Here is a 17,910-nt window from a genome sequence, read left to right as displayed (position 1 = left end):
TATTCTTCTTAGTGGCCTTGGCTATCCTATAAGTTTTTTGCCTAAGGGTATCAACTTGCTTACAAAGAGTTGTCACACGACTCTTACTTAGCATTGAATCAAGATCACTTTAATCCTTGGACTCAAGTTAAACCACATTTTATGTATTATTATGGGGAATCCTCTTAGGCATTACTCTCTAAACTTACAGTTAAGGATGTTTGATTTCTAATCTAGATGAGCTTGCAACTTCTATTTATGCCATTGTTCTATAGGCTTGCTACAATGAGCGAGTTTATTGAGCTTTAGTCATGAAAATTTTAGATATTTATGAGTTAAGGTTAGTATGACCAATGGGGCGGCATTGTCTCTCAATCTACCCATCGTTTGTTCTTCAAATGACTAGCCCTAGTTGGAGATTATGAGTGCCTACCATTTACTAATACTTTAATATCTTTTATGAGTGGAAAATCATAACATTGATTTTCTCTATTAGAAATGAGTGACTTGCAACTTCAAAGGAGGTGTGTATTTATGCACACTTATTGGGGTGTCACTTCAAATATATAGAACTTTGTGATAAATTATTATTGATTTAGCCTTCTTGTCATGACACTTTATTCTCCTCATTCCTTGTTATAAATTGTGATTAGGTGTTTCTTTCTTCGTCATTAGCCTATTCCTCATATCATCTCTATATCTTTCTCAATCAACTTACGACATTGTTGGATGCCACTCTTTGTGATGAGGAGGAACTCTTTGTGAAATTCAACATTGATGATGACATCATGTTACAGACTCCTTCAAAAGGCAAGTCTCCAAACTCACTGAAGAGGGCAAATTATGTTTCATCTAGGTTAGTTCCATTGTGATCCATGACTTCCTCTTTTTGTAGGTGTGACATGGGCACTATGGGCTAGTACTTGCCCTTATTATGGCGAACATCTTCATCGTTTTGGCTATACATTTTTAGCCTTTTAGATGTGGCAAGCTCTAATAGAGCACATGCCTCTTTCATAAACTATTCAAGGCAAGGCAAGTCAAGTGGAGTTGCATTCTGTTCTACTCATCTCATCTACAAATTTAAGGGTTTAGGGTAATGTGTGACAAGAGGAAGAGATTCTTCTTATGAAGTCAACTGCATGGTGTCCTCCCAACCTGATAAAACCCACAAACTGAAGCATACCCCAATATCTAAGTTCTAAATTGAACAGGTCCTATCGTATTGAGCTTTAACAAGCAAATCTCAATATCTTCTAAATTAACTTAAAAATAACAATAAACATAGAGCTACTAACGACGCCTAGTATTGAAAATAAACTTATCAAGAATATTTGTTTTTCATTTATCATAAAAAGTGCATATACAATCTCAGTGCATGACTATAAACAAAAGCTATGGACCAGAGTAATAAAAACTAGACTACTTACCTTTTCTAGACCCTAAAAATAGAATGTAAAACAACGATGAGCTAAAACAACTATGCAGACCACAAATACCAATCAAAATTTTCAAATGTCACTTTTATTAAATATTTTTTTTTTAATTATCAAATGCAATATAATAATTTATTGTGCTAAGCAAATCATAATACCATAGCAGTTATCCAAAATTTTAAATAATAATATTGAGAAATTAAATAAATTGAAATTTTATATGAACTTTATTTCGCATAATAGAATGTAACAGATTTCTCCAGTCCCAGACAAAATCTAAAGATTATGATCATTATAACACCCAGCAAATAGTCTTCCCCCTCTTTTAGACATAATTCAAGATTGTAGCTCCTTATGACTCCAACTGATAGAATTTAAAAGAGTTTCAGATTCCCTGCATCAGACATAATCCAAAAGATTCTAACCTCATATATCTCCAATGGACATTTTTCACATCAAAACTTGTATAAATCAATCAATATAATACATGATTAATAACAATATAAAAAATAAAGTATAAAAGAACTCATTGCAAAATCTTGTAATTTACTATAACAATAAGCAACAGAACACACTATTGAGTGAAAATGTACTATTTCAGAATTTCATCATATTATCAAGGATCGTGCAGAACACCTTTTAAGACTTCAATCGTATTACTCACTATTTTTCTGGAATCATGATTATTTTATATTCAATTAAAAAGGTGCATATTTTAGAATGCCTGGTGTAAAATTGGTAAAATTGTTCAAAAGTATTTAAAATCTCAATCTTTATAACATGTAAAAAGTTATGATATGAAAATTTTACCAATATAAAATTATTCATATTTTTTTTGTAACAAAAATATAATTTTAATAAAAAATTTGAAAATCTTCACATTTTTAAAAATTGAGATAGACATAGTATGACATATTTCAATCCGGATAATTACCAGAACTGGACTGAAGTGGAAAAAAAACGAAGCAACCCAAATCGAGCTTTCTCTCTCTAATATCATCCCCTATCTCTCTCTGGTGTGGGCTACCTCAAATAAAACTGAATCAATATAACAGTGAAAAAAAAAAAATTGGGACGAAAAAACATATTTAAAATATTAAAATTTGATCTGGCACCGCAGCGCCATGCATCGCTAGCCACAGCACTCTTCAAAAACTCACAGTGCTATAATGCTATTGCACATTGCCACACCGAATTAAATGCAAATTTTCTCGAGATCCGCTAGGCGTTTATGGCAATAGTTATTAACCTAGAAAGGAAAATAAAAGAAGTTTAAACCTTATTAACAAGGTCCTCCTTACATGATATTGGATTATCCACAACACTGCTACATTGTTCAAATTATCATATTTTGAATAAGAAACTCATCATCAACTGTACATCCTTGGTTAGCAGAGATTAACAAACATAAGTGATGTGAAGAAGAAAAAAAGCAATTACTCAAAACTAAAAGAAAAAAAAAAAAAGAAATCATGTATCAGTCACCTTATCGAAAAATTTAACAAAAAAAAAGATTTATTAAGATACACCAATCTCATCCTAACATATAAGGAAAAGTATCTGCAAAATTAGCAAGAATAGCAATTAAGGGCTCCTTCAATTAATATCAGTATAAGAAGACAATGGATATAATGCATTTATACATAACCATCATCTTAATTTCTCCTTCATATACAATACACTTTTATAAATAATCAAGTCTTAAGTACCATGAGAACCCAATGGACTGCACCAAGTTGTCTGTAATCATGATTCAAATTTCAAGCCTCACATACATTTCATCCCTGTAATTATAAGATTGCGATATTTGAGCAATTAAAGAACATCATATTATATTAAACTCATCTACCATGCTAATGCATCAAAGGTGCAGTCTTTCCACTGTTACTAAACTAAATAATTTCCATTCATTGTGAACTTTTCTGTGTCCTACCAAAATGGCTTGCTAGAACTGAACCAACATCTCATCCAATTCCACAGAAAAAAAAAAATAAAGGCTGTATCAACTACACTTGAAGAAAAAGCTTCAGAGGATTCCAAAAAAAGAGATAAATACCTATTAGCTGTTAACCAGAAATGCCAACTCAACATCAGCTTCTTTAAGACCAATCATTACTTCATTTTCCATAAGCATCTCAGGAGGAAGAATAGTAGCATTTGGATCACTTTTTGGCACCAGAAATAACAAAGGTAATGGCAAAACTCTGATGATATTGCGGAACAAAATAGCTATCCATAGGTTATTGAATTCAGTTCTTGTAACCTTTAAGGTATGAAGTAATAACCCGCCGCCCGATGATGCCGAGAGCAAGCCAAAATTCTCAATGGACATAAGTAATGCAAAAAAAGTTCCTTCAATTCCAGAAGGACAAAGCTTTGAACTTAGAACAAGAATGGGCATCCACTTGATGCGCCCAATCATTTGAGAGATACACTCATCTAAAACAACAAAGAGAAAGTCGGGTATACCGAGCTTTAAGTTGAGACGAAGTATTAATATCAAATCTAACATGCCAGCGAAGCCAGTTAATAGCTGGCCCCAGAAAAGCAAGCTGCGGAATTGGAAGTCCCTGAGAAAATTTTGGTAGAATAGGACCCCAAGAAGAGAACCGACTGAACCAATTGAGAAGATAAATCCAATAGTTTCCTGCATAATCAGGTATTGATGTTTAACAAAATGAGAAGATATTGCTAATTGAATGAGCTATTAATGCTTCTATTAGGGGTTGATCAGTTGATGTATGCAGCCTTTTGTTGTTATCGCAACAAAGTTTTTCTGTGTTTTGAAGCTGTAACATTCCAAATCACGGTGGAATCAACCTAATTATTAGAGTAGTCTAAGGCTTTGTTTGGCACGGCTTCCTTCATGCTTCGTAAAATATTTTTTTAGTACAAAAATTAATTTTTGTACTAGAAAGCTGCTTTAAGAAGCAATAAAAAAAGTCGTCCCAAATGAAGCCTAAGCCCACCCTATTTTAACCTAGTAGATATGTTACACGCTCAACAAGCATTTACAGATACCTGAGAAAAAGAAGGGCCTTCTTTATTATCGGTATACCAATAGAACATCCCTTCATGAATGTTCAGGCTCAAGGAAATTGAAATAAACATGTATAAACATGGTCTCCAGACTTCAGGGCACTTCAAAGTTGACAACATAGTTTGGCCAGCTTTAAGAAACTTATGATGTACCTAAGATAAGAATGTTCAACAATCTAATACTGCTTAAGCAAAGGAATAAGTAGACAGAACACCAAACAAAGTTGAAAGATGATGTTCAGATTCACCTCAGTGTAAGCGAAATTGGGTGTAGGAATCTCCTTAATCAAGATTCCAACTGACAACACCAGCAATGATGGAATGCTTAGCAAGCCAAGTACTCCCTTTGATGCATATCAAAGAAAACAAATAATAAAACAAGTAGACTTAGTAGTTATGGGAATTTTTTCCTAGGGCCATTAAAAAAATTTTATAATAATTTTTGGTTTCCTAAGGGGCTGTTTGGTATCAGATTTACAGCGGGATTTAAGTCGGATTTACGCTAAATCCAGCCAAACAGTATTTTGCGTGACTGTAAATCCGGCGACAACGTAAATCCGGAAAAATCCTAATCCGATTACTCCACGAATTTAACGGGATTTATAGTTGAGTGGTGCAGGTACTTGTCTTCGCGCAGGTATCATCCCGACTTCGCGGATTTAACTGTTTTAAATCCAACAATCTGTTGCCAAACAGTTTCTCAGGATTTAATATTTATCATACCAAACAACTTTTTTGGATTTAACGGCCTCAGGATTTAGTGATTTACTAAATCCGGATTTACAGGATTTACTAAATCCTACTAAATTAAATCCACTCCAATACCAAACAGCCCCTAAGACTTCTTTATTAAAAGAGGAGCACCATCTTATGCTTGTATCAGAGGATTAAGGCAGTAATTCTTCACAATCAAACGATTGTGATGATATCTACAGCAATAAAAACATGACTTAAAAATCAATTGAGTAAACATGCAGAAAATTCTTGTAAATTTTTGTGTAAGTTTTAATCTTCATTTCCATGTTCTTTTCTATTTTATGTTATATTTTGCTCTTGACATTTGAATTATGTTTTGCCTATTTCCCAACATTAATTGCAAGCAAGATACCCTTGAATGTCAAGCTAGATACTATAGGGATACATTTAGAATATAACCTGTGATCCCATGGCATGAATAAGTATCCCACTAATAGAGAAACCCAGAAGAGCTCCTATGGCTGAACTTAGTTCACATAAGCTTTGCATGTCTGATGCAAGTGCAGGTTTCGCAATACTGTTTTGTGCAACGAATGCATCTGTAACCACATCTGCTACAGCAACACTTGCGCTGCCCGAGGTCATCACAAGCAATGCAAACATAACATGTAGTTTGCTATGGAGTGATAATGTTAGCATTGAGACCACTCCCAAAAGGCCTACATGAATAATATAAAGTTTAAATAAGTACTGCTACTTATGTTGTGACAGCAAACAAAACGCCATAATCAGAATTCAAAGGCAGAAGAACAAAATAATGACATCTATATAAGAAATTTGAAGACATGCAAATGAAAGAACGAATCTTCAATCAGAGCACTTTGATAAAAATATTTGGAATTCAAAAAAAAAAAAGTAAGGGATAAAAAGCATGACGGAAGTTATAAAACTTCATACAAGAGCACACCAATATATTATTTAAGGTTTACTTTTTCCCAAAAAGCAGAGCAGAGAAGGCATTACACCAAATGCCATAAATCTTCAAACAACTTTAAGCAGCAAACGTTCGTAGACTTGGTAACTATCAGATATTATAGTTCAAAATATCCAAATTTATTATAAGAAGAGAGGGCATCAATATTCTGGGAAAATAGTTGGAAGCCAAAACATCATTCATCAAATGGCCTGCTCAAAATGTGATCTAATAGCCGTTTCTTCTTTAATGCCAATCCATATCCTATTTGATTGTTCTGCTGAGTAATCCATATCTGATTATAGTGACTTATTTATTATTACAAGAATAAGACCATAATTTCATGGGCAAAGACAGTTTTTATGCTCAGGGAAATAAATTAGTGCATGGAATGATTACAAGATGTTGAATCCATAATTATCTGTGAATTACACCTAATTATATTGAGAATACTAAGAGAAAAAGAGAACAAGAAAATAGAGAGAAGGAAGAATTCTAGAGTGAGAAACTCTAGGATTTCTATAAATTATGCTCAATTATAGAAAATTGCGTATAATGAGCTCACCCCTCAGCCCCTTATTTACAGATTTGGATTGGAGCTTTAGATTTATAGAATTAGCTACATATATGGTTATAAAAAAAAAGAGAAAAATATAATAATTGTGCAACCTGATCAGAAAGTCCGACTTGATGTAGTCATCTACTAAGCTCTTAAGAAATTGTCGGCTTGGCATGCATTAACAATCAAGTAGCCAAGTTGACGATCAATAGTTTGCACTGAGATATCATCTCTCTTTGAATAAACATTAGAGCCGACATTATAGATAACAATCACCAGGGCAATTTGATAAACTATACTCATCGAATGTGATTTGTTCTTAGATCATACTTGCCTACTTGAGGCGAGTTCTCTAGGAGGTTGGAGTGTCTCTTTAAACCTAAAACCAATTAACTTGATTTAAACCAACATTATTTATCTTGAAACTTTTTTTAATATTTGGGTGTACAAAGGGTGTCCTCCATGAAACACTTGTGATCATTCTTTGTTTTTCCTAAGATCATTCCAAAAGTGTGTTGTATTAAAGAGATGTAGCGATGCATGTTTGTTTTGCAGAAAGTCGCTTCTTATAAAATCAATCTAGAATCTATTTGGATTTTAGTGAGTTTCACGTTTATCACCATGACATTAATTATCTATTATTTTAACCAAAAACAATTTAAGCAATTCTGAAAGTCTATGTTCACGGGAATATAATTCATGCATAGTAATTTTTAGTCTTTTTTTTCTTTTTTTCTAGTCCATTTTAAGTGTAAGAAAATGTCTATGATGTTGATTTCTATATGAACAAGATGTGTTCTCTGACTAATCGGTCTAATTCATTACTATATGATTTCAACTCAATCCATTGAATTCCAGCAAGCGCATATGGAGTTCTTGTTGCTATAGTCCATGTGTATTCCTGCTAGTGTTTCTGCCACTGTTATAGTTATAGCTGAAAGCCTACGACAATTTATTCATCATGGGCAGCCTCTACTGCTTGTTGCCTCTGCAATTTACCGCCTTTGGAATTCCCACTAAGGTACTATGCCTCTTTTATATTCCCACTATTTTATTGTTATGCTGCGGTCACCAGTAAAGTATTGAAATAACAACTTGTCTTCAACAATGCCTCAACTTTTCTATGTCATTCTTTTGTCTTGAAGTTGCCTGGGTCCATAATTTTTTGCGCCATGCCTTTCCACCTCACTGTTTTGGGTAAATACTTTCCTACTTTTGTCGGGACCTCACTATTTGACAACCAGCTTTCCTTAATGCGAGATCGGGTCTGCGGCCGAGAGGTCGACGGAAGAAATTCATCCCATTTCACCCAGGCTCTAATCCCCTAACCGTACCAAAAAAAAAATCCTTAATAAAGGTGCAAAATTAATAATTATTTATTGCTAAGCTTAACAATGCAAATTATAGCTTAAGGATGCGGTTTTACCAGACCATGAAATTTCAATAATACAGCGAACTAGAAATCTTATCTACTCCTCATAACATGAAGGCCAAAGCAATAAGCTTAAACATCAAAATTTCTCTGATAAAGGTGATAAAGGGCCTTCTTATTGAAAAATTTTTAACAAAAAGTTTACCAATAAGAAGAAGAGCATGGTAGAAGAAGAGGGAAGACTTTCATATATCACACATAAAATTTTTTATTAAGAAAACCATCAGTGACCACCTAGAAGAACTACAAAGTTTACTTAGTAACTATTAATACCATTAAGCTGAAGCAATAACAATGCAAGTTTAACAAATTGCAGTGAAAGATAAGATGACTGATAAGAAAATTGAACATTAATCGAATCAGAAGTAACCAAACTTTCCTTGCCTGCAATTATAAGGTATGGTTTTCGCCTGTATCCAGCCACTGGAAGAACATCAGTGAAAAGACCCCAAATAGGCTTTACAATCCATGGAGTGTACACTATCCCTTGGTATAACTGTGCCGCTGAAGGCTGCACTTTCTGCACATCTTTCCAGTAATAATCAATGGCAACTCTCGATGTTCCACCGCCAAATCCCTGGCTGATTCCATTAACTACAATGACCCCAAACACAAAACTCCAATGTGTTTCCTTCGAAAGAACTGTAAGCCAATTTAGTGGTGATAGTAGAAAAGCCCCTCGGTGACACTTCGGTAAAAATACAACCCCATAAGATTCATCAGTCTCCTTTGAAATTCCATTGGACACCACAATGGGCTCCTTTTCACCTTCAATGATCTCCTCCGATAAGCAAATTTCACAAGGTAAAAGGGAACCCATTAGAAAACTAGGGTTCTTCTTTGAAAAGGCGAGGTTCTTACAGAAGAGGGAATTATGATAGTATTTGGTTTCTTACACGTACAGAAAGAAAGGATCTTTGATAGACTTCTCAAGTGTACAAGCAAACAATGAAAGATGGTTCCAGTCAATCACTCAGATTTATAAATTTGGTTCATTTAATTGGGCACAGGAATTACTTCAAGATCTCTGGACTGCTGTGAGCGCAAAGAAGTTACCAAAAAAAAAGGATCATCCAAAAAGTGAATTTGACTTTGCAACTTCGAGATGAGTAAATACCAGCTGAAGACAGGGAGTTGACGCTTCTGTCAGAGAAGTTGAGCAAAATTCTTCCAAAATCTCAAGAACCTGGAAAAATTCTTTCGCGCTCCGCAAGTGGGGATCTTAATAAATTTCAAGAGAACAGTTTGACTTCAATACCAATTCGTGAACGCCACACATGGCAGCTTCTAAGGTTATCTCACATTCTCACTGGTCGTCTGTGCGAAACACAAACAATCAAATTTATAAGCTAAGAATTAAATCAGAATTAGAACATAAATAATAAAAATATAAAACAACACTAATTATCAGTGTTTTAATATAAATTACTTTTAGTTTTTCTATTAGTTTGACCATTTATATTCTATTGCCGTTCATAGGCAGGTTGTTATAGCACAATGGCTCATCCTATTATTCGCAAGTGTCGCTATAGGTCACTTGTCACTTTTCATAGGCAAGAAGTCTCATACACCTCAAGTTCTCAATCACTGTTTGTAGGTACTTGCATAAACTAAAGCTCTTCTATATTTGCTCATAAATAGCATATAATATGTATGACGGGTCCCCTACAGTGGCTCGTAGGTGTTTATGTTTGTTGCAAAATGACCACTCCAGTTTGCGAGGGCTTATTACATTTACCTTTCGATGGATGGTTGTTGACTGCATGAATGGTCTAACATATGTTGCATATTGTTCATTAACGCCTGCAGGTGGACGACTGTAGCATGATGGGTCTCCTACATTTATTTGTAAGTGGTATATATATTTGTGTCCATAGGGGATTCGTCATACTTGTGATATATCCTTTGTTGTTATCCACAAATAGGTCATATCAACCATCTTTGTTTGCATTCAAATCAATGTATTCATATGATGTTGCATCGTTGTTGATTATATGAATCCCCGGCTTTTGCAAGTTAAAGTGGGCTACCATATGAGCTACATTCATTATTGAGTTCTTTTTGTGCATGTTGGCTAGCAAGTAGTAGCTCAATGCACATATGTGATTTCTGCTTAAAAGATAGCATTGTACATTGATTTGTTAGATCCTTGCTTGTAAGGGGTCAATGTATTTACATGATTGTTGGTTGTATAGATGATTTAGCATATGTTGCATAATGCTCGTCGTCATCCGTAGATTGATTATTATGCACATCATATCTCTCATAATTGCTTGCATGAGTTCTTGTTCACAACAAGCTTCTGAATTCAGCTTGCATATGTATTGTCACATTATAGATCCCCTACTTATGAATCCAATGCAAGCTTCTTAAATGTGCTTGTAGGAGAGTCACTATACTGGTGACATATCCGATTTACATACGAACCCTCACTTCATAGGTTTTCTACTTGTACATTTACTGCAATCCCCTTTAATGTACTTATGGGGAGATCCTTGTACTTACATCATGTATACCATCCTGATTAAAAGGCAATATAGTGCATCAGTTGTATGCAAGCTGTTACTGTTGACTACAAGGCATTGTTACATTCATCGCATCTTGCCCTCGTGTGAGCTGTTGTGCACATGCCAGGTCTTCCACCATTAATTGCAAGTGCCACCATTTCAATCTATAGGTCGGTTGTTACTTGCATATAAGTTCTTCATTGTTCCTTATAGCAAGTGTATGTTACTTGTAACTGATTGGGTGTTGCTTGGAATTGATTGAATATCGTCATTTATCATATGTGTGCACTAAAGACCCTGTTTGTCACGAATCCTCTACTTGCTCGTTCAAGATTGTTTAAATGACTTAAATTATCATTTAATATTTGCATTTCTTTATTTAATTGTGCATTTTAGAATTTAGGATCCAATTCCATGTTCATTTTGAAAGTCATATTCCCTATCATTGAGCTTGAATCAGGTCCATGTTGTTCTTTCAATTTTGTGCGTTCTCACTTTGAATTTCGACAGTACCTCGGCATATCAAAGGTTTGGGGAAAATTTGAGGAGTCATAGCCTTCCCACCATGTTAAGAAAAGGGTGCATGGTCGATATCGTATGACTCTACAGGCATAGTCTTTAATACCACCACGCCAAGAAAGACATGCATGGGTCTTCGGAGCTACCTGTTTTAAAATCTATAATTGTTTTCTCGCAAGCACTAATGCTTATATACGGGTACTTAATTTTTACCCCATCACGTTAAGAAAAGCATGCACAAAGATTATCTGTCTCATCGCAAGCATCACACGGAGTTTCCTCTCACCGTGCTAAGAAAAGCACACATATGTGGTTGCTCGCTCTGCTACAAGCGTCGAGGATAGGATTTTGACCTTTTGTACCTTTGCAAAGCAACGAAGGTGACGATTGTGTCAATGTTGAGGGCATGTAGAATAAGGTGATAGAATTTTTCTTTTGTTTTTTTCATTTCATCTTTTTTTTCTTTTTGGAAATATTAACCATAATTATAATTTATAATTATCAATAATTAACATATTTATAATTATCAATCGTTATAATTAGCAAAGATTATAATCATCAATAATTATAATTAACAGTAATCATAATTATCAATAATAATAATTGACATTTACTAATTATAATCAACAATAATTATGATAGCATAATTATTGTAATTAAGAGTTAATAAAACGGGATTTATGTAGGTTTTGAGCGGGATTTAAGCTAAGTCCTGTCAAACAGGATTTAGGGAACGGTTAGATCTCACAGCCAGTTAAATCCTTAAACAGGATTTAGGAACTGTTAATCTCACAGCAAGCTAAATCCTCGGTTTCCCTCATGACTACCTTCGCAACTTCCAATCCAACAAAGTCGTCGGAGGGGGCTTGCGATCGGAGATTTAGCCGTGATTGAATTCGATCGAGTGCCAGGAGTCGACGATAGGAGGCATCGATTGAGGGGTTCGTGTGTTCGACAAGCGGAAGAAGCTCGAATGGGAAGGGGTATTGCAGCTGTAGCGATGTGGAGGCCTGGAAATCAGAAGAAGCAGAGAATGTCGAGTAAGATTTCGTGAAGGGATCGACGGCTTGCTGCAGGTGTGAGGTTTCAGTTGGCTTATGGAGGAGGCGTGGGTTTTGAACCAACAGGAAGAGACGTCGTTGAAGAAGGCCATAGTAGTTCGGGTAGGGGCTTCGTGCGTAAGGAAGGAGTAGAGAGATAAGGGCATCATTTATCACTCCAAAACTGTGGTGGAACTAAAAAATGTTGTGATTCATCTCCAATTGAACTCCATTTTACCCCTTTTGCGAAGGTAACCGTCATTCTTTCTTTTGCATGTTTCTTGGACAAATTCGGTAGAGACAGAAAAATAGCGGAGATGAATAGTGCAACGTCAATATTGACATCACACTATTCACATACAACCAAATAGCGGAAGTTTTACCGTTTGACCGGAACTCGGGAGCTCGCGAGCGACGCCATACAAGAATTTAGAGTTCGGTTGGAGATGCCCTAAGGCCGTTCCGTAGTGTATGCCTAAGAGAAAAATGAAAGCCTCGATTACAATATTAACAAATATTTTATGATTTCAAAATTATCGAGGATTTTAACTTTGAATTCTATTTGTTCACCTTTGAAAGATATTTTAATGTGAAATTCAAACAAGCAAAGGCCGACAAGCTAAATATTTCTTGGTATCTTCTCGTTAGCAAAGTCTAAACAATGAGACCAATCACTGCTTGGGTACCCTTCACGTTGTGGGAGATGGATGTTATTGGTCTATTTTCCATGACATTTGGGCTATGATATTTAAATTTTTGCTGTAGTAGACGACTACATCAAACCAATCATGTTCATGGTTCTAACACATTAACTGTTGAGGCTGTGTTGAACTTTCTCTGGCATAAATCTTTATTTGATTTGACCTTACTCTTGCATCTATCCCTCCAACCTTCATCACTGACCGTCTACGGTCCCTTTGACCTCCATTGTCCGACTATGATCTCTTTGACCACTAAGGTCTCCCATCGACTACGATCCTCGAACCACCGTCCATTAATTATAGTCCTCGGATCATTGTCGTCCAACTACGATCCTTCCATTCTTTGTCGCCCAACATTGGTCCATTGGACCTCAATTGCTCGACTATGATCCCTCTGATCACAATCTCCCGTCGACTCCAATCCCTCTGACCATCATCACATCACAACAATCCATCTGACCATTGTCACCTACTTAATATAGTATCCATCTGACCACTATCGCATGACAATGGTTCCCCGACCTCAATCGCCTGCCGACTATGATCCTTCTGACTACGACCCTTCTGACCATCGACACTCGACTACGGTCCTTCAACCTCAGTTGTTCAACCATGATCCTTTCAGACCTCCATGACCCGTTGACTACGACCCTTATGACATCTATCACTAATTGACTGCAATACCCCAAGACCTTCATCACCACAGCTATGGCCCCTCAAACCTCTATCGCCCAACTACAATCCCTCCAACCATTGTCGCATGATAACAATCTGTCAACCTTCGTCACCTAATAATTGTTCCTCCAACCTTGTTCACCCAACAATGGTCCATCCAACATTGGTTTCCTAGGTACATTCCCTTCGAACTACATCACCCGATAATGGTCCCTCCAAGCTCTCTCGCCCGACTACGATCCCTGACATCTGCCACCTAACTACGATCCTACGGATCAAATGAATAGGTTAACATTCTCTTCAAAACAACTATCATATCATTAAATTCTTTTTAACTCCAATTATGAGATTTATTTTATAAGATATATATTTACTGCATTGAGACAACACCTTACACTAAGAAAGAAAATCATTTATAATAAATAATGAATACTAATAAAATCATTTCAACTATAACCCTCTTAATTTTTCTTTTTCAAAAAATTTCACATAAAAATTATAATCTCTTATAACTTTTGAATTTCTCTTTATAATCTGTGTTACATCTTCATACAAAATTGAAACATTAAACTCTATCTCTTTATCACCAAAAATATGTTACATGCAACAAGTATGAAGGACTCAATTCAAAATAACTATTTAAAGTCATGCATCAAAGCTATGAGAGCCTTTCATTGAATGTCAAAATCGAGACTATTACAAACATAGAATAACTTTTTTATTACAAAATGTCCCACTTAATTCAAATTTAGCATTAAGCATCAATCTTAAATAATAATATTTTATCATGCATAAAATCCTTTTTTTTTTATTTTAGTTGGATGCCAAAATCCAAAAATTACAATGCATATTACAGATACACTACAAGCATATCAACACTAAAGCCATTTGCAGCACTATGCACATATATTGCAATTGCTCTTTGAAGGTGTAAAATACCTGATTTGGTTTAACAGACATGTCGCTAGCATTATAAGGCTTTGTTTGGGATGGCTTTATTATTACTTCTTAAAATAACTTTTTAGTACAAATTTTTTTTTTATTTTTTACTAAAAAATTGCTTTAAGAAGCAATAAAAAAAAACCATCACAAAAGAAACCTAAATCTTGAATTTAAAAGAGAAAAAAAAAAAAGACATTAACTCATTTTCACTCTTGCAAGAAAATACACACTAAACTTATTAGCTTTGCTTGTCTTATCAAAGTGAATCAAAATACCCTCTCTAATCTGAACAAACTTGTTCAAGAATGAAGAAACATACTGAACTTACATCATGTTTCAATGGAAGAACAAATCAAAAGAAGAAGCAGTTGAATTAAGCTATACACTCGATGATCAATGACAACAAATTGCACTTCTAGTTGACAAAATCGAGAAAAGCAAATTTAAAGAAAAAGTTCTGTGCAGCGCACTTTGAAGGAAACATAGCTGAGGCCGTGTAAGGAAAATTTAGCAATTTTTAGGCCAAGAATCTGAAATCAGCAATTTTCACTAGTTGCAGAAATTGAGGGCTTGAGAAAGATCATCTATTTTTTCTTCTTTTAGTTATACGAGTTCTCATCCTTTTGCAGCCCCAGACGGAGTTTGAAAAGTTTGGCTGGCTTGTCTTCTTTCTGCTCCCAAGAAAACCTCGACAGGTTGAAGCTCCACAGTAACATTGAACCACAGGGCCAAATTGCACAAACCTGAGTGAAAGGGATTCGATACAAATTTGTTAATCAAATTTTAAAATGATTAGGATGGCTAAACTTTTGAAGACATATGTCACAATGATATAGTTTTAATAAGAAAAGATGAGAGCAATCTATGATATATATTGAATGCAGAATTAAATCATATACTTCACGCATATGCCAGGTCAATATTATCATTTGTGCACATGCATTTCGTTACTTTTTTTTTTAGATAATACAAATCTCCATTTTAAAATTATTTAAATTATATAAGCCCCCTGCAAAAGCATCCATGTCAACAGAGGAGCAAGGCGAAAGAACTTTTATTCAACTACGTGGGCTCGGCTACATGAATATTTTTTTTTTATTTTCATTATATTTGTTAAGAGTCAAATTCTCATTTAATCTAATAAAGAAAGGTCATTTTTAATATTTTCTAACCAAGTCTTCTTAGGTCTAACTCTACCTTTCTTAACATTAGCAAATCTAATACATCTACTTTCCTAACTGGGTCATCGAAAGGCCACCGTTTTATGTGACACATAATTACCAAGTTGATTTAATTGAAACTATATAATTCTTGTTCATATAATGTTAAATTATTATAATGTATTCATTGAATTCTTTAGTAGGTTTCATATAGCCTATTGAATAAATGTTGCTCACTGTTGTTACCAACATATTATTTTAGGGAAGGGCAAGAGCCCGATTGAGTAGAGAAAGTTGATAAGGGTTTGAAGTTCAGATTGTAGGTATGTTCTTATATATAAGAGTAGTCTCTTGGCAATCCAATCCGGCTATGCATGTTGGGTTTATGTGAAAAAAATGTACATAGATTGTTGTCCATTACTCTTATGATGATAAAAATGAATGAAATTAAGTTGTAAAAAATTGGAGAAATAAGAACAACTTCAAATTAGATCCTAGGAAGAGACATGGGGTCAACTACATGAATTCATTATCTACATTATGCCCTATTAAGAATTAAATTTTCAATAAAATCTAATAAAAATATCATTTTAATTCTTTTAAACAAAATATTTTTTATGTCTAACTCTACCCTTTTAAACAAAAGCTGGATCTAATAAATCTACTCTCCTAATAGGGTGTCATCGAAAAATCGACACTTTATAGGACCAAACGACCTAAGGCGACCCTCCCTAAACTTGTCTGTCACTAGAGCTATCCCAACTTTTTTATGTATATACTCATTTAACATTCTCTCTCTAATTATAAAGCAACTCATCCAACTGAGCATCCTCATCTCTGCAACACTTGACTTAATTTTATGTTTTTCTTTTAATGACTAATATTCTGCGCCAGCATGTTGAAAATATATAAAAATTATATCTCACTCCCTCATTGTGGTTTCAAAAATTCGCACCCCGAGCTCTCCGCGAACCCTTTCTTTTTCTTTCGGGTTGTCGATGAGAGTTTTAGCATTTAAGTTCCAAGGTAGATTTTTAGAATGCATATTGGGTTTTGAATAAAACATTACCCAGAGATTTCGCCCTCATTTTATGAAGACTTTATGATTTGAGTTATGGCTTCCCATAGGCGCAAGCTCCTATATTAATTACCCCTCCTGATAATGAGATAGAACTTTCGATTAAGGCTAATCGTTAAACGAATACGTAGTATCTGGTGTATAGTAGCAGCAAAGTTTGGTATTTGAAATTTTAATATTTAAAATTAGAAATTCACCAGCTTGCACTTAAAGCAGATAGTGGGGAGAATGATGATAAACCCGATCAAGATCACATGGTTCCATCATCTCGGGTCATCATGATCCCTAGTCTACTTAGTCAGCTGAGATAGTCGACCCAATCTAACAGAATGATCCTTATTAGCAACCATGAGTTGCTTCATCCAAGGATATCTGGTAGACCAAGGGTGAATATTTGTCTAAGAGGACAAATTTGAATCCACCTTAGCTAATAGAGGGCTTTGTAACCTATCGATTATATCATATTGATTCATTACTCAAAAATTTAGTGATGTTGAAGAACATACAGGCTTTGACAATGATCATAATATAATTATGTCATTTAGCAACAAAACCACCCGGTCAAAAGGTCCCGATCATAAATGTTTACTTATGATGCCATTTGGCAACAATACCACTTATTAGAGGACACTAGTTAGAGGACATGTGTCATGTCCTTAGTGGCAAGAGAAGTATTGAGAATGAATTCTAATAATATTCTCGATCAAGCATTCACACTTTATGAGCTGAAATGATTTTCAGATTTGTCCACCTATGCAAACTATTGCAGATGTTAGATGGGTTTTGCTTTAAGCATGTGATGATTTATTTCAATTTTAAATATCTTAAGTTTTGATATTTGTAGAGGGATTGGGAGGCACTTTGAATGTTTGGAATTCCCTCTGATTGAGATTTTCTATCAACAGGGCCTTCATAAAGATATTTATAGGCAATTTCATTTTATCAGGTCGAACCTTGTCAACTCTGTCTACTTATTGACAAAGGATCGGGCTCGTTAGCGATTTTAAGTCTTTATTAGTGAATTTTCCTTGTTATAGACCTTGAAGATATAATATAAATGTATAAAATAAATATTCTAATAGATGTTGAGACCGTATATTTATTTGACGTCTCGAACCGTGTCGACTCCTATCCATTCATTTAAAAGGATCATGTTTGAACTTGGATTCATATT

The 17,910-nt window shown here is 34.8% G+C and overlaps 2 protein-coding genes across 5 annotated transcripts in view; both read right to left on the bottom strand.

The window, feature by feature from the left end:
• Positions 1 to 2,983: 2,983 nt before the first annotated feature.
• LOC110103075 (probable folate-biopterin transporter 2) lies at positions 2,984 to 9,436 on the bottom strand. Of its 3 annotated transcripts, none has more exons than XM_028697994.1 (8): positions 9,232 to 9,436; positions 9,144 to 9,149; positions 8,499 to 8,999; positions 5,610 to 5,869; positions 4,703 to 4,798; positions 4,437 to 4,607; positions 3,472 to 4,062; positions 2,984 to 3,366 (listed from the first exon to the last, which is right to left on the bottom strand). In XM_028697994.1, the coding sequence occupies exons 3-7, from the start codon at positions 8,932 to 8,934 to the stop codon at positions 3,475 to 3,477; spliced, it is 1,551 nt and encodes a 516-aa protein (XP_028553827.1). In that variant the 5' UTR covers positions 8,935 to 8,999; positions 9,144 to 9,149; positions 9,232 to 9,436; the 3' UTR covers positions 2,984 to 3,366; positions 3,472 to 3,474. The 3 variants fall into 3 exon arrangements, with proteins under 3 accessions (XP_028553827.1, XP_020687290.1, XP_020687288.1); XM_020831631.2 differs by having other exon boundaries at positions 2,984 to 3,199; XM_020831629.2 differs by having other exon boundaries at positions 2,984 to 4,062.
• A 5,274-nt stretch (positions 9,437 to 14,710) lies between these two features.
• Positions 14,711 to 17,910, bottom strand: part of LOC110103080 (histone-lysine N-methyltransferase ASHR3) — a 41,217-nt gene continuing 38,017 nt past the window's right edge. For both annotated transcript variants that reach the window (XM_020831638.2, XM_028697993.1), the window contains exon 11: positions 14,711 to 15,241. In XM_020831638.2, coding sequence (XP_020687297.1) covers positions 15,079 to 15,241 — 163 coding nt within the window. In that variant the 3' untranslated portion in view covers positions 14,711 to 15,078. The remainder of the gene's footprint in view (positions 15,242 to 17,910) is intronic.

The sequence above is a fragment of the Dendrobium catenatum genome, unplaced genomic scaffold, assembly GCF_001605985.2.
Source record: "Dendrobium catenatum unplaced genomic scaffold, ASM160598v2 fragScaff_scaffold_1024, whole genome shotgun sequence".
NCBI lineage: Eukaryota > Viridiplantae > Streptophyta > Magnoliopsida > Asparagales > Orchidaceae > Dendrobium > Dendrobium catenatum.
This window is presented reverse-complemented; position numbering and strand designations above follow the sequence as displayed.

Bases quoted from the DNA above. Each gene is read 5' to 3' on its own strand.
- LOC110103075 (XM_020831629.2), bottom strand. From the start codon at position 8,934: ATGGGTTCCCTTTTACCTTGTGAAATTTGCTTATCGGAGGAGATCATT. The intron at 5,870-8,498 runs GCAAGGAAAGTT...TTATTCATGTAG, and splicing joins ACCATACCTTATAATTGCAG to GCCTTTTGGGAGTGGTCTCA. The intron at 4,799-5,609 runs GTTATATTCTAA...TATGCATCAAAG, and splicing joins TTCATGCCATGGGATCACAG to GGAGTACTTGGCTTGCTAAG.